General features: G+C 35.7%; 1 protein-coding gene and 1 long non-coding RNA gene across 7 annotated transcripts in view; one reads left to right on the forward strand and one right to left on the reverse strand.

Annotated features, from left to right (window-relative positions):
• Window positions 1-5,209, reverse strand: part of ASXL1 (ASXL transcriptional regulator 1) — a 63,429-nt gene extending 58,220 nt beyond the window's left edge. The window contains exon 1 of one of the 6 annotated variants that reach the window (XM_031954104.1): window positions 4,203-4,384. In XM_031954104.1, the coding sequence (XP_031809964.1) occupies window positions 4,203-4,310 (108 nt within the window). In that variant the 5' untranslated portion in view covers window positions 4,311-4,384. Of the gene's footprint in view, window positions 1-1,518; window positions 1,660-4,202; window positions 4,385-4,582 lie in introns of those variants that run through there. The other 5 variants (XM_031954103.1, XM_031954108.1, XM_031954109.1 and 2 more) reach the window with 5 other exon arrangements.
• LOC116421718 overlaps window positions 4,982-17,969 on the forward strand; it is a 36,100-nt gene continuing 23,112 nt past the window's right edge. Inside the window, exon 1 of the long non-coding RNA XR_004232212.1 lies at window positions 4,982-5,070. This is a non-coding gene — a long non-coding RNA (uncharacterized LOC116421718). The remainder of the gene's footprint in view (window positions 5,071-17,969) is intronic.

The raw sequence follows: 17,969 nt of genomic DNA on the forward strand, positions 1-17,969 counted from the left end.
ATCTCACTTCAAGAAGTTAAGTAATATTAGCAATATTGCTCTTCTAAAGGAAGAAAAAAGCAAAAAGCAAATAATCACAACTTTAATGGCTATGACTTTTTGAAGGACAAGGATATAGCCATGATACCCTATATTCATTCATTTGGATCAGGGTAGATCCTTCTACTGATAGAGACAAATCACAGCCACTTACAGTATACAAACGTTGGTCTTTAAAAACCAACTGTACCCAACTTGATGATGAGCCTCTCCAATCTCTATTCCAATAAATGTTTCAATCATGGTAGAAAAGTGACACTAGGTTCTCATAAGCTTAAACCATTAAAATGAATTGCTGTCTCAAAAAAAGAATTCATTAGCTGTTTTACAAATTGGAAAAAGCAATAGATATTAAGCGACTTGCCCTGAGTAGAGCTGAGATTTAAACTCAGGCCCATTTCCCCACTCCTTTTCACTCCCCTCATCCCCACAACCAAGAACTAAAACTTCCTGTTTTAGTTAAGTGAAAATTTTGTAAATTGACTCTTTGAAAGACTTCTGATAAAAGTACCTTCCAATTACACAAACATACACAAACATTAAAAGATGTTGACCTTAAGACAATTCTATAGTATTCTTTCTATTCCTAATTTCACCTTGCCTTTCTATGGTGTGTTTTCTATTTTAGTCATTAAGTATTCAAAAAAAATTTTTTTTACATCAAGAAGAAAGTATGATACAAATCATAAATCAAAATGAAAGACAGTACATGTGATGAAGTTTCTCAAATTCAGGTAAAGATTATTTAAAGATAATCAATTTGGAAAGCATTCATCTTTCAAAAAAAAGAAGAAGAAATGTACCAAAAAATTAACACCTTCACTAACTATGCCATTCCCTATCCACATTTAGTTTGACAATTAAAAACAGTATATAATATTTGAATGAAAAACTTTTTCTCCTCAGAAACATAAACTTAAGAAACTGAGTTAATCAAGAATATCATTCCTTCTAGAGTTTATACACCCAAAGACCTATGCTACAACAGTTTTTCTCTAAAAACATAATAACCTAACCTATAGCTGACACTACACGAATCTCTATTCCCATCTATTCCCTCCATCACCAAAAAAAATGTTTTTCTCTTAGATTACCAATAGTAAACTGACATGAGCAGGATTAGGGATAATGTGAGGCGATTTAGTACATCTGAGTTGATGTCATACATCAATTTAAGACAGGCTAAAAGGGTGTTAGAACTCTGATCAAGATAACTAATCTAGTTATCTTATCAGTCCATCTCCTTTCAAATCAAATTTGTTAGATTAGTCTTATTTTTCCTTCAGGACTATATATTCATTTATAACATTAACAAAAAAAAGCTTCTAATAAGTTTTCAATCTTTAGTAGCTGAATGTCTTTTAATATTTGTGTATTTTATATAAAGTAATTCTTCTGTCCATGCTCCCTTCCCTCTCAAAAAAATAAAAAAGGATAGAAAATTTAAAAACACAAGACATGAAAACCACAAAATTATACCTTACAACACATCTGTATATGTAAAATTCAGGTTTCCAAAAAAGAGTCCAGTTTTCTTGGATTTAAGATGAGATTGAAAAGAATGCTTTATAAGGGCCTACTTGGTCTTTAAGTAGACAATCTGGCATGAAGTTGTGCTGTCAAACCAGAAACAGAATGACATTTATGTTAAGAGACCAGATCATTGAAAATTCAAATACCCTCAAAAATCTAACAAAATGTCAATCCTCCAGTTCTGATGGATCAGGCCATCCTCAGCAACGAGATCAACCAAATCATTTCTAATGGAGCAGTAATGAACTGAACTAGCTATACCCAGAAAAAGAACTCTGGGAGAGGACTAAAAACCATTACATTGAATTCCCAATCCCTATATTTATGCACACCTGCATTTTTGATTTCCTTCACAAGCTAATTGTACAATAATTCAGAGTCTGACTCTTTTTGTACAGCAAAATAATGTTTTGGTCATGTATACTTATTGTGTATCTAAGTTATATTTTAATATATTTAACATCTACTGGTCATCCTGCCATTTAGGGGAGGGGGTGGGGGGGGTAAGAGGTGAAAAATTGGAACAAGAGGTTTGGCAATTGTTAATGCTGTAAAGTTACCCATGTATATATCCTGTAAATAAAAGGCTATTAAATAAAAAAAAATAAAAATAAAAATAAAAATAAAAATAAAAATAAAAAAAGAAAGCAAAATGTCAATCCTCAGTTCTTAAAAAACAAGAAGCAAAGGGAACCAAAATCAACAGATTTTTAAATTTTCATTAAAATACAATCAACACAGATTTCAGGGAAGCTTCAATTAATATTAAAATATAAAAGCAAATGAATTCCTTTAGGGTGGCTACCATGGCTAAAATCTTAAATACCTATAGCAATACATTATCATCACAAGAACTTCAGAAAAGTGTTTCAGTTGAAAACCCTAAGCTCTACTTACTTCTAGGAGGGAGAAAAATTAGTAATATAAATTCTCTAATCTGCATTAGTCTTTCTCAGTTACAATCTTTTCCCAGGTGAGGAAATTCTAAAACACAGGAAATCTGAATTATCTTGGAGGATGTAATTAACAGGAATAAATACTCATTTTTTAATCAGAGAAAAACTTCAGAATAACAAAGAGAGGCCTCAAAAAACAAAAACAACAAAAAAAAAAACCCCAACAACAACAATGCACAGAGAAGCAAGAAGACAGTAGTTCCAGTTCTGCCTCTTGACACTAAACTACCTAATGGCCTTGGGAAAAACCATTAATTTCTGTAGAGCTCAGATTTCTCTTGTGTAGAATGAAAAGAAAGCCTAGAATATCTCTAACATCTTTCTACTTCTCACATTCTGGAATACTCAATCTCAAACCAAGACAAAGCTAACAGCAATAAAAAGCTAATAACAACTGTCAGTTCTTAGCCAACAAATGCCCTCAGTAAACTGACCAGTAAATGCTTGTAGAAAATTCTAAAGAACAAATATTCAATTTCCTGTAAATCAGTAATCAAGGAGTCCACTGAAGTATCCAGGATATAAGTAAGAAAAATGCCCCCTAAACCCATATACAAAGATCAACTCCATTCACATCAATTACCTGCCTTTTGTATACGACTTGAGAGGTATGAATCTCACTTCATAATAAAATGTAAGAGTAAAAGTTAGAAATTTATTCATTTATCATTAAAAATAAATTATACCTCTTTATTACAAGCACTCTACAGTGTGAACATAGAAAAGTGAAAAACGAATTTTGACTTAGCTACTGAAACAGTTCTGAGATAAGAGTAACCACCTGTTACTATTGCCACCAGTACAATTTTTTAAGTTTTTTCACCATATATTTCACTAGACCTTGCTCTGAAGACCTGGAATTTGCACTGATATTTCACTGAACAAAAATAGATGGACAATAGTCAACAAAAAACTTTAGATTCTAAAATGAAACTTTCTACTTGACTAAATCCTAGATTAAAGGATTTCTTAACTGAAATACTTCTTTGGTCTGTCAAGCTTCTTGAGTACAAAAATAAAGATATTCACAAGTGGACACATATATGGAATAAAACTGGCAAACAAACTTTCCCAAGTGCCTACCTCTGTTCCGTATTTTTTTTTTATCCAAATACCTATTGGTTTCACTACACCATTTCAATTCTTATGTATGGTAAATATCATTAGAGGAGTACCCAAACTAGCAACGGAAGAATGCACAGAAGAATAATACTTGAATAATTCCCTGTCCTCGGGGAGTTTACAATCTAGCAAGGAAAGCATTTACAAAACAAAATGGAACATAAACTGCATAAGTGCAAAGAGATTTGAGGAAGGAGAAATTATATCCAGTGGGGGGGCGGGGGAGTTTGAAGGAACTCGGCTGGGAAACAAAAAACTTCAAGGAGGGAGTCTCAGGACTAAAACCTTGCCATACACCCTGTTAAACTGGGGACGACTCTGTCATACCAGCTGAGTTCCATCTGCCCTCTTAAAACTAAGCTCTTTCCCACCACTCCGCTTACTACATATGGGCTGATCTTTTCTCGGGAATGGAGACTATGCTCTCATAACCACCACCCTCCCCCAAAGAATGACGGGAGGTGGCAGGAAAACCTTGAAAACCTAACTGTGAATTCCAACATGGCCAAAGATGAAAAGGGGAGAGGAAAAAAAACCTTACAATTCACTCACACCAGAAAATTTTGGGAGGGGGACTGGGATGAATAAGCCTAAATATTTCCCACCACCTTCCCGCTTCTCCCCACTCTCGTCTGTTACTCCGAGGAAGGGTCCGTTCATGAAGGTGGGGGCAAAAGAGAGAAGTTCCAGTCAACGAAAGAGGCCGCCTTCCATCCCCCGCGCCAAGCAAGACCGAGATGGGGGGAGGGGTGGGGCACGTTCCGTTATAGGGGGGGAGGGGCAGCCCCGCCCCTCCCCCTCCTCCTTCGCTTTCCTTGCAGTGGAAACCCCCCACCCCAGCCCTCGTAAGTCTGAGGGAGAGAGGAAAGCAAGACCAGCCCCCCCCCTCACCCCGAGACCCGTGTGGAGCCCCTTCCCTTCCCCCTCCTTACCAAGCGGGCGGCCTCAGCCCACGTGCGCTCCTTCTTCCTCTTCTGTTTGTCCTTCATCCTCCTCCTCCTCCTCCTCCTCTTCCTTGGCGGGGGCGGCGGCACGCGGGGCCTCCTCGCGGACCGGGTGGGCACGGGGCACGAGGGGCCGGGCGGCGTCGGGACTGAGGCCGGCGGCTGGGGGCGCGTGGCGGCGGCGCGAGGCCCGAGCCTAGGGCAAGGGACGTGAGAGGATGAAGGAAGAGTTCGGGTGGAGGTAGTGGTGGCAGAGGAGACGGAGGCGGTCGTTCCACGCGCCCCGGATGCGCCCGTTACCACAGCGGCGGCAGCGGCCCCGCGATCACTAAGGAATGCGGCGGACCCACATAACAACGGGGTCAGAGGTCACGGCTTTGGCGTCCGCCCCGCCCCGCCGCCGCCGCCGCCGCCGTCGCGCGCCGCTTTCCCCAGTTCAGGCCTTGGGCCTCCTTGCGGAACCGCCGCCGTTGGGGGTAAGTGAGGGAAAGTGAGGGGGGAATGGGACAACGGCTTTCCTTCGTCCTGGTGGGTTGGTGAGTAGGTGTGCGTGTGAGAGAGAGCGCGACCGTGTGTGTATGCGTGTGTGTGCGTGTCTATGTGTGTGTGTCTATGTGTCTGTTATGTATATGTGTGTCTCTGCAAGGGATTGGGGGCGGGCAGGAGGGGGATGGGGTTTTTTGAACAAAAACAAACCTCAAGGGCTGCTGGGAGTTGTAGTCCTAGGCCGCCTATCGGGCATTCTCGCTCCGGAAGAGCCTACGAATTTTAAATGGCCAGAACTACATTACCCAGCAGGAATGAGGGCTCAGACTCTGAACGCCTCAGTCTAACCCCGGTTGTAAAGGACGGAAGTAGGAGTGGGGGTAGGTAAACCTGAGGAAGAAGCTGAGCGGAGTCTCGCGAGATTGGGGAACTAGATTATGGGGCGGGTTGGGTCTGAGGGATGCTGGGAGGGCAATGCTGGGAAGGGGCGCCGAAGTGCCCTCCCCCTCAGTGCGCCATCTCTCCCGCCTTCCCCCTCCCCCCCATCACTGCGGGGCCTTCCATAACTCTCACCTGAATGGAGGATGGGACAGGCCCCCAGCTTGGAGAGGGACTGAAGGAGCTGGGAAAAAAACACAAGCTTTCCTGGCGCCACGTTCCCTGCCCAATTACTTTCCCAGAAGGTCGGAAAGTGGACTGCAAAACTTGTTTTCAATTCTCCAGACGTTGTTAGGCACCTTTTATGGGCAGATAATTGTGAAGGACACTGAGAATTTCCTATTTCCTCCCTAGGCCTCAATGTCTCCATCTGTAAAATGAGGGTTGGATACAATTCTTTAACGCCCTAGCTTTGATAACCAATTTCTAAGGACCATTCGTCTCTCTCCTATGAGTCTTTGAATTTTTGGATAAACTGCCTGTGCCACCTTCTACAGATAGTAGTGCCAGGCTACCACTGTGGCCAGGGTACAACCCTCCTACATCCTTTCAAATACAGTTGTTACCTCTGAACTCTTAAGGGGTAGAGCTTCCTCCCTAAATGACTCACAATTGCACGATAACAGAGGAGGAAATAAGTTCTTTAAAACAAAAAGGAAAAAATAAATTAAGCCTACAGTTGCATCTAAAATGGCCTAACACTAAATGAAAAACCACATAGTCCTGTCCCTTGTTATTAGCAAGATGGTAGTATTTGCCTAGGGGAAATCAGCCACTGAGTCTCATACACTGAGGTTACAGTACTTTGCTTCAGCTCCTTACAGCTCAGCTACTTGGAGTGTAAACAGATTTGAGTTTGTAATAAACAAAATCTCTCAACTAAACTGAAAAGTTCTACATGTGATACAATGTATTTCTTTATATCCTTCACACTCCTTTTCCCTCAAGAAGAGAAATTTTAATTGAGTTGTTAAAATATAAAGTTATAAAAAATGTTGCTGATTATAAACTTAGACAAATCAGTTGGAGACTGTTTCAATTTCTTAATCTTTAAAATGGTTAAGTAGTAGCTACCCTATTGCTCATATGGGGATGACACATTTCATTTCTTTGAAATATATTTTAGGTACAATGGATAAATTGTAGTTAAACTATAAAGTATAGATTAAAGGATAATTGAACAAATTGTGCTAGGGAAATTAAATATGACTGTGCCATAAGAAACTAATATAATGACTACAGAGAAATATACATATATAAACTAATGTTGGAGGAAGTAATCCCAGAAAACTATGTGTATGTATTTATAATATATATACACATGTGTGTATGTATATGTATGCATACACACATATATACCTTACAACAATATAAATGGAAAGAACAAAGAAACCAAAACTGGGTGCTATATAATTATAATGGCCAATATTCCTGAGAACAAAGAAAGAGCACATCCCTCCCTTTTTTACATAGTTGGAGATTCTTGGGTATGAAATATTCCAAATAACTGTCAAATTGCCATTGGTGTTAGACTATTTACTGAACTACTGTTTTTCTTTCTTTTTTAATCCTTTGTTTTAAGGGATAGCTAGATGAATAGGAGATAGATGTGTTGGATAATAAAGATGACATAAAAATATATAAAAAACTAAAAATATATTAAAATTTAGAGTATATTCATTCATTTGGTTAGATTCTTTATCAAAAAGGTTGAGGAGCAAGCACTGAGTGATGAATTTTTGCCAGTAGCAATTCATGAAACTACTATATCAAATAAGGAGTATGATCCTCATTAAAGGAGCTTAAGACCTTAAATTCAGAACTAAAAGAGAACTTAGAGGTTGTCTAGTCTAATTAACCTAAAAAAGTCAAGTAACTTGCCCATATTTACATAGGCAGTAAGTGGTATCATCAGTATACAAACCAAGGTTCATTGCCTCTAATCCAGTGTCAGTATCCTAGATCTTTTAAGTATTGAAGCATTTATTCCACTAGTATTATCAAGCTCTTTTATCTAAAGCCCTTGGCCTTAGCATAGATTCTTTTGTTTAAAGACTGGATCGGTAGCATCCTTCATTGAGATAAGACTAGGACTTAAAAATATAAGCCATTACAAAGTACTATATTGGGGATACAACAATGAATAAACAAAGACCATGTTCCTTAGAGTCTAGTAACAGGTTTTAAAACAGGTACAATTTACTTCACTACTTTAAGAATCAATGATCCTATTATTAGTAGTACACCTTCCACCCTTGAAGATTACTAAAACAGTAGCACATGTGGCCATTGTGTCATTTGATTTTCTATGATCTAAAAACTTTATTACCCATAGTGATGAGCCTCTTCCAGCTTAGCCTAGGATGACCTCAGGTATCTGACAGTCTAGACTCAAAAGTCTTTACAATTTTGTAGAACCTGCCAGAGTTTGTATTCTAGATGTAGACTTCAAGAGCTCAAGTCACAACCACATCACGATTAAACTCCAGAGAAATGTATAATATGAATGTGGAATTAAAAGTTGAGTTGTACATATATTTTGCAATAATTTTAAAGAATTTGCTTGAAACAACTACAAGCACCTTAGTGCAGGCCTTCATCACCTGTTGCCAGGACTTTTGTTGATGGATCTCTCTGCCTGAAGCCTCTTTCTACTCCAGAACATCCTTCACCTAGTTATTAAACTGATTTTTCTAAAGCACAGATCTGATCATATCACAATCCCCATTCAGTAAACTCACCGGCTCCCTATCTGTCGCCTCCAAGATTAAATATAAAATCTTCTCTATTTTTTTTAACACCCTTCATAATTTATTCCCCTTCTTACTTTCCATTTTTCTCATAATTTTATGTCTTTATACATATTTTGCAATCGAGTGACACTAGGCTCCTTGCATTTTCTTACACAAGATACTCTTGACTGCAAGTGTTTTCATTAATTGTCCCCCAATTCTGGAATACTGTCCCTCCTCATCCCTGCCTTCTAGATTCCCTGGCTTATGTAAAGTCCCACCTTCTTCAAGAACCCTTTCCTATTTCTCCTCAATCTTAGTTTCTTTTCTTAGAGTCCATCCCTGTATCTGTCTTATTTATACATAGTTGTTTGCATATTGCCTCCCGATTATGCTGTGAGCTTCTTAAGGGCCAGCACTCTTTCAGTGTTCCCCACTACTTAGTACAATGGCTGGCACAATTAGTACTTACCAATTGTTTGTTTACTGGCTGACTAAACCTAGTTTTCAACTGAATGAAATCCTTAATTAATTCCATTTTCAAAAGTATTAGAGAATCCTAGGAATTTAAAGTGAAAAGAAACCATAGTGGAACCTAAGTTTTGGTTGATGTTCATAGTGCAATTTAAATTTGTAAAGTTAAGCCACCCTAGACCCCATGATGAAACTTGGTCACTGAAGTAATAAAAGTAGTAAGCAGACTTTCAGAAGGCATTTACAGGGTCTAATGATACTATACACTGAAGACCCAGTATATTATTTTGACACTATTATCCTAAAGATCATTTATTCTTCAGTGTATGTTAATAGCTTTATCTACTCTGGAATTCCAGAATTCCAGATGCCCACAAATTAACTATGCTCTCCTGAACATCTTTTGGAATCTGAATGTTCTACATGTGTAGAAAAATTGATGGCTTACATTTTTACAAAGTATTACTCAACTTCATATTTTGAAGCAAAGATTTGAAATCCCTTTGTAAATACTTAACCTGGGTATATGAAATAGATGGACAAAGAAGAAAAGGTTTTATATGTATAAAAATTATTTATACTAGTTCTTTTTGTAAAGGCTAAGAACTAGAAACTAAGTATCAAACTGTGCATACCCTTTGATCCAGCAGTATTTCTACTGGGATTATATCCCAAAGAGATCTTAAAAGAGGGAAAGGGACCCACATGTGCAAAAATGTTTGTGGAAGCCCTCTTTGTAGAGACAGGAAACTGGAAACTGAGTGGACACCCATCATTTGGAGAATGGCTGAATAAATTACGGTATATGAATGCTATGGAATACTATTGTTCTGTAAGAAACGACCAGCAGGATGATTTCAGAGAGGTTTGGAGACACCTACATGGACTGATGTAAAGTGAAATGAGCAGAACCAAGATCTCATTATACACGGCAACAAGACTATATGATGATCAGTTCTGACGGACATGGCTCTCATCAACATTGAGATGATTCAAACCAGTTCTACTTGTGCGATGATGAAGAGAACCATCTACACCCAGAAAGAGAACCATGGGAACAGAGGGTGGAACACAACATAGCATTCTCACTCTCTCTTATTTTGTTTTGTTTTTTCCTCAATTTTTCTTTTTCTTCCTTCTTGATCTGATTTTTCTTGCGCAACCAGATATCTGTATAAATATGTATACACATATTGGATCTAACATGTATTTCAACATATTTAATATGTTTTGGACTACCTGCCAGATAGGGGAGAGAGTGGGGGGAAGAAGGGGAAAATTTGCAACAAAAGGTTATGCAAGGGTCAGTCTTGGAAAAATTACCCAAGCATATGCTTTGCAAATAAAAGGCTTTAATTAAAAAAAAAAAAAAAAAAAAAAAAAACTAGAAACTAAGGAGTGCTCATCAATTGTAACTGGCTGAATAAATTATGATATGTAAATTAATGAAATACTATCATAGAGTATGAAATGAAAGAGAAAATTTTAAAGAAACATGGGAAAGTTTTTATAAACCAGTGCAGAGTGAAATGTGCAGAACCAGTATAAAAATTCATATTATAAATTATAATAAGAAATGACAGTATTGAAAACTGGAGGACCTGTTCAGTGATCAACCATAGTTTTCAGAAGACCAATAATGAAAAATGCTACCTACTACTTTTTTTTTTTTTTTATTTAATAGCCTTTTATTTACAGGATATATACATGGGTAACTTTACAGCATTAACAATTGCCAAACCTCTTGTTCCAATTTTTCACCTCTTACCCCCCCACCCCCTCCCCCAAATGGCAGGATGACAAGCTACCTACTACTTGACAGAGGTGAAGGACTAAATATGCAGAATGTGACACTGACTTTTAGACATAGCCCACATGGAAATTTGTAACATTTGACTGTGCTTATTTATTACATGGGTCTCATTTTTTCTTTTTTTCCCTTTTTTGGGGGGGATGGAGATGAGGAGGAAGGAAGTTCAGAGGAAGCAAAAAAAAAATACTTGATAATTGCCCAAATAAAATTTAATTTAAAAAAAATTTTTAAAGAGAGGGGAAAATACTGTAGAACTCTAGAATTATACCACTTAAGAAAGACTTTAATTACTTATCTTCAGAACCATAGGATTTAGAGCTAGAAGGGACTTCAGAGATCATGTTTCAACAACCTTATTTTATAGAAGAGGAAAAAGAGACCCAAGGGAGTTAAGTTACTTGACCATGGTCACAAACCCCAGTATTCTCTAACTACAAATCTGGAATTCATTTTACTATATTTTCTATCCCTAAGTGCCTCCATTCCTTAGAATAGTGCTTGATATTTGTCTAGATTGTTAAGGAATTCAAAAGGTGGGAAAAATCCAGTGATCTAGTCAGAATTTTACCTAAAACATCAAAGGAAAGTAAGACCATCTGCTTTAAAATTCTATTAAGAATAAATTTCTTGAGCTTATTGTAGTTTAATTTCAGTATTTAATCCATGCTTATTATTAGATTGCTTTTCCTCATCACTACCTTAAATTGTATTCTAATTTCAATTCATTTCCATTTAGTGGAAATAGAGAAAAGTCTCTCAGTTGCATTTCAGCCTCTGCCTTAAGTAATTCTTACACCTTTAATTGGTTCAATTTACCCATCCCTTTAATCATTTTTGCTATATACCTTTGGACCCTCTTAAATTTCTATATATCCCTCATAAAACCCATAGCCTATAATTGTGTTTGCCATTAGTTGATAAGTGGTATATATTAATTGGATTTAGATAAAAGCTAAACATAATAAAAGCCTGCTATAGTATTGGGGATATTAGAAAGATTATTCTGCTGTTCTCTAGTTCATGTTGTGGTACAAAATCATATTAATGACTTTATTTTTAAATTATATAATCTATTCAAATTATAAGTTGTTCTTATTCACTGGTTCTTCTCTAATTTTGCCAAGATATCTTTTATTATTAATTTTACTAACAGAAAAAGAGGAATGTATATATGAAGATATGAATCTGCATTATGAACATTTTAGCCTTCAAATTTATAATAAATTTAACATGTTATTTTTAAAGCTGTCCTGTTGTTCCTACTGATCTTTTAGTTTTCTCCTATGCATTTGAAAAATGCTTCAGTGACTTGTTTTTATTTTAGTAATCTCATCTTTTACTTTCTTTACCCTCCAAACTTTCACATACATTCACAAAATTGAAGTAAAGTAAAATTATCTTATCAGATATGCATAGTCATACAAAACAAATTCCTTCCTCCCCTCTCAACTGACAGCATCCAAAAAGGTATGTCTCTTTCTGCACTTTGAATTCTTCACTTCTCTATTAGAAGTTGCATAGCATTTTTTCAATCCTTTGTTCTCTGGAATCATAATTGTCATTAATCAGAGTTCTTCCAAAGTTTATCTTTACAATGTTTACATCATATAAATTGTTCTCTCATTGTTTCCATTTGCATAAGTTCATGTCTTTCATGTTTCTCTAAAACTGTGTAGTTAATTATTTCTTACAATACAATAATATTCTGTTACATTCACATACCATAATTTCTTCAGTCATTCCCCAATTGATGGATATATTTTAAAGTTTCCAGTTTCTTGCCACTTAAAAAAATTGTTATAAATGTTTTTGTACATATGTATGCTTTCTCTTTATGTTTTCTTTGGGTATAGGCTTTATATGGTATTAGCTAGGTCAAAGGGAATGCACAGTTTAGTGACTTTTTGTGTGTAGTTTCAAATTGCTTTCCAAAATGGCTGGACTGATTCATAGCTTAATAGTGTATTTATGGACCTGTTTCTCACAATTTTTTCCCCCAATTTTTCATTTTCCTTGTCATTTTTTGCCATTCAGATGAAGGTAAAGTAAAACCCTGGAGTTATTTTATTTTTCCTTTCTTTTGTTATCATAGATTGGAAGGAATTTTTTTTCACATGGCTGTTAATAAAGTAGATTTTTTTTCTTTTTTTAAAAAAAAATGTTAGTATTCATTTTTTTTAATTTGAAGTTTTCAATTCTTTTCCTTCATCCCCCTCCTTACCCATTGAGAAAGCAAGCAATGTGACACCCATTATGCATGTGAAGTCATGCAAAATATATTTCTGTATTGGATTTTTTCTTAAAGGCAAGAAAATTAAAAATGTATGCTTTAGTATGCATTCAGAATTCTTCAGTTCTTCCTCTGAAGGTTGATAACATTTTTCATCTGAGTTTTTTTGAATTGTCTTGGATCATTGACTTCATTAGGGTAGCCAAGTTTTTCACAAGTGATTACTTTTCAACAATACTGTTACGGTATACAGTATTCTCCTGGCTGTGCCAACTTTGCATTATATAAGTCTAACCAAGTTTTCTGAAACCATCTTCCTTATCATTTCTTATAGCATAATGGTTTGCCATCACAATCATATACCATAATTTGTTCAGCCATTCCTCCAATGGATAAAAATAACCCCTCAATTTCCAATTTTTTGCCACCACAAAAAAGAGCTGATAGTCTGAACTGTTTCTTCTTTTAAAATTGCCTTTGACCATTTATTGGGAAATGGCTTTTATTCTTCCATATTTGAACCAGTTCTTTACTGTCAAACTTTTGTTAAGAAAACTTCCTGTAAAGATTTTTTCCCCCCGTTAACTATTTCCTTCCAATTTTGACTACATTTAATTTTGTTTGTATAAAAATTTGTTAATTTTAAGTAATCAGAATTGGTACATTTTATCTTCTATGATCCTCTTTATCCCTTGATTATGAACCCCTTCCTATTCAGAGTTTTACTATTTCCTTCCTTTTCTAATCTGTTTATTGGTTTGTTTTCATATTTACATTTGCTTAGATATGACATATATCTGTTTGGAACTAATTGTAGGATATTCTAAACTCAGTTTCTGCCATACTGCTTTTCAGTTTTCTTACCAGTTCTTGTTGAATACTTGCCCCAGAAGTTGGGATCTTCAACTTTGTTAAAAATTATGCTATGACAAAAAAACTGTTCGGTTCTGTACACGTATAATGTATCTATTGTGAACTATTTAACATGTATAGGTCTGCTAGCCATCTGGGGGAGGGGATGGAGGGAGGGAGGGGAAAAATTGGAACAGAAGTGAGTGCAAGGGATAATGTTGTAAAAAAATTGCCCAGGCATGGGTTCTGTCAATAAAGTTATAATTATTTTAAAAAATTATGCTGTGATCAATATGGAAATATATTTTACATGATTATACATGTAAAACCTATATCAAATTAGTTGCCTTCTCAATGAGAGGGATGGGAAGAAAAGGAGAGAATTTTGAACTCAAAATTTTTCTTAAATGTTAAAAATTGTTTTTACATGTAATTGGAGGGGAAATATTACACATATATTTTAAACTACTTTTTATGATAAATGTGGAAATATGTATGGAAGAATTGTACATTTAACATATATTGGATTACTTGCTGACAGGGGTGGAGGGAGGGGGAGGAAAGGAGAAAAATTTAAAACACAAGATTTTGCAAGGATGAAATGTTGAAAACTATCATTGCATTTATTTTGAAAATAGAAGGTATTTTAAAAAAACTATGCTATTTTATTTGAATCTTTATAGTATGGGTATGGGCATAGTCTATACCACTAATTGTCCTCTCTATTTTTTAATGAGTACCAAATAGTTTTGATCATGTCTTGTGTTCTTAGACTCCTTTCCTTCCTTTCCTCCCCCCCCCCCATTATTTCTCTTTAATTTTTGAACTTGTATTCTTCCACATAAATCCTGTCATTATTTTTTCTAACTCTATAATGCAATCCCTTGGTAGTTTGATGAGGGAGAGGGTGTGAGCTAGGTGGCACAGTGGATAGAGTCAGGGATTCTTAGCCTTTTTTGTATTGTGGATTTCCTGTCTAATAGGGATAATGATAGCACCCAGCTCCAAGAATCAAAAGAGATAATTGCATTGTTCTTTGCAAACCTTAAAGTGCTGTGTAAATACTATCTCTTTAGTGTAAGTTACCTTGCATACAGTTATCTTTTCATGTCTGTGTCTTATCTTAGCAATTAAAATATAAATTCCTTAAGGGTAATTTTTTATTCATTTTTCTGTGCCCATCACCTAAAATAACATACATAATAGATGCCCAAAAAATTGTCTTTTGAAGATGATATTGAGGAATCATTTGTGTACACAAATAAGAATTTATATTCACATAGCATTTTATTGTATTATCTCATTTAATCCTTATAAGAGCCCTGAGAAGTAGTTGCTTCTCAACTATTACTGCTTCATAATTTGTGGTTATAAAAAATTGAGAACTAAGAGGATGCCCATCATCATCTAGAGACTGGCTGGATTTAAACTATAGTGTGTAAGTATAACATTATATTGGTTGTGCTTAGGGAGTTGGAATACTCCTCAATCCCCATTGTTACTATCACATTTTCCCTGTACCACTATTACCCAGTAATCTTTCCTCATTTGAAGTTCATTTAATGCATTTTTATCACCCATTCAGCGTTCTGGTAGCTGTTATCTACAGATCTTCAGGATACTCTTCTTCCTCTTCATCAAGTTCAGTGTCTGACTCATGAGCCATCTTTCCTCATTGTTCTTTCTCTTGTACAAGAGGATTTCAACTCTTCCTTCATATATTCTATGTAGCTATATATAGCAGAGAGAGAGAGAGAGAAAATATACTCCAGTATATTCCCTCATACTCTGTGCAGTTAGGTAACGCAGTAGATAGAGCAGAGGAACTAAAGTCAGGAAAAACTGAGTAGAAATCCAACCTCAGACACTTTTTAGGTCTGTGATCCTTGGCAAAAGTCACTTAATCTTGTTTTTGTTTCCTCATTTGCAAAATGAGCTGGTAAAGAAAATGGCAAACCTCTCCATTATCTTTGCCAAGAATATCCCAAATGGGGTCACAAAGATTTGGACTCAACTAAAAAATGACTGAACAACAATATATACTATAACCTCCCATTTCAATTTATTTCTCATGATCTACTCTTCTATTCCACTACAACAGTGCACAGAGATATCCTTGACATATTCCCTACAAGTGTCTCATATCCATATTCAGGAATTCTGAAATTCCCTTAATCATAATTGGTTAACTACATAGAATTCCCAATCCCTCTATTTTTGTCCGCCTGCATTTTAAATTTCCTTCACAGGTTAATTGTACACTGTTTCAAAGTCCAATTCTTTTTGTGCAGCAAAATAACCGAATGGATATGTATACATATATTGTATTTAACATATACTTTAACATTTAACATTTATTGGTCTACCTGCCATCTGGGGGAGAGGGTAGGGGGAAGGAGGGACAAATTGGAACAAAACGTTTTGCAATTGTCAATGCTGAAAAATTACCCATGCATATATCTTGTAAATAAAAAGCTATTAAAAAATAAAAATAAAAGTTAAAAAATCATAATTGGTTATTGTTTCTACCTCTTCCTCTGCCTAGCAACTTCAAATCATATAATTATTACCAAGACCTCCAATCCCTACATCCCACAGTTCTTTCCTAAACTATCACTCCTGCACTGACTATACTCACTTCCTGTGGTGAACCAATTCAATTGTACTATCCTCTTGATTCCTTTGTACCTTTTTGCTAGCAAAGATAGTGCTCATATAAATCCCAGCTTTGGATTATTCCCACCATTCACTACTTTCATTCCTATTCGTATGCTGCTGAATGAAGCTGGAGAAAACCATGAACTCTTGCTGACTAGGTTCACTACATTTAAGTCATATAATGTTAGCTGGGTCTTCTTTGAAAGGTAATCCTTTTACATCTCCATAAATGTTTCACCATTCCACTTAACCACAGCAGCTTTTCCAAACCTTTCTATTCCTCCTCAAACTTATAACTGCCCCTCTCTTGCCCCCAGTTGAAAACCTTTCCTCATTTAACTGGGGAAAAAAGAAAATAATTCACTGAAAACTCCTCCCCTGTTCTTCATTTCACATTCAGCTGCCTTCTATCACTATCTCTTCTACTTCCATTTCACATAAAGAAATGGGCTTTCTCCTAGCCAACTTTTGGTACCATTACATCCTGATTTATAGGAGATTGCTGCCTCTTATCATCTGAACTCATTGATTTTTAATTACTCCTATTTGCTGCTTTCCTACAGCCTACAAACCCATTCTCTCTCATTCTCAAAAAAACTTCACTTGATTCATCAATGATTCTTAGTTATCTTCTCTGTCTCTTCCCTTTTATTGCTAAAACTCCTTCAAGAGGCCAATAGATGTCTCCTTTTCTTTTCCTCATACTCCTCTTAACTCTTTACAATTCTGACTTTATCCTTCAATCAAAACTGCATTCTCCAAAAGTTACTAATAATGTAATTGCCAAATCTGCCTTTTTTCAATCTTCATTCTTATTAATCTCTTTTGCAGCCTTGACACTAGCAGTCACCATTTTCTCAATACACTTTTCTCTAGATTTTAATGATCATATTCTTTCCTCATCTTCTCTTACAGTGTTACCCCAAAGAACTATTTTGGGCCACCTTCTTTCCATATACCATTCACCTGGTGATCTCATCAGGTCACATGGTTTTAAGGATGAAGAGATTATTTACAAATATTAACTTATTTATAAACATTATTTAAAAACTGAACTAAATACATAATATAATTTAATACAGTGCTTGTTATCTAGGAGTAGAATAAATAGTTTATACTGTAACTGGTTATTCACTTTTGTCCATTGGTTAAGTGGCTAAATATAAAAAATGGATTTCCATGTTTCAGCAAGAGATCTTATAAAATTATTCATTATTTTATCACAAATTTCTGGGAGCAAGTATTTTTACTTTGTTATGTTAAATTAAAATACAGAAATAAATTTGGTACAGAACCATATTTAAGATTGTGTTCATTTGATATTGAGCAAACGTTGCAAACTGATGTTCATAAAAAAAGTTTGATATCAAAATTAATATAATTAATTAATTATATCTATAATTATTATTTTATTACATTAAACATCTGCTAAATTGTTACTTGTTTCATTAAAATATTCAACAAAATTTGTAAAAAAAATTAATATTGAGTCTTGTAAATAATATTGGGTTGCTTCTTTTAATTCTTATAAAATGTCCCCTATAATCAAACAAATCATTTCCAATGGAGCAGTAATGAACTGAACCAGCTACGCCCAGCGAAAGAACTCTGGGAGATGACTAAAAACCATTACATTGAATTCCCAATCCCTATATTTTTGCCCACCTGAATTTTTGATTTCCTTCACAAGCT

Source organism: Sarcophilus harrisii, chromosome 2, assembly GCF_902635505.1.
Source record: "Sarcophilus harrisii chromosome 2, mSarHar1.11, whole genome shotgun sequence".
Lineage (NCBI taxonomy): Eukaryota > Metazoa > Chordata > Mammalia > Dasyuromorphia > Dasyuridae > Sarcophilus > Sarcophilus harrisii.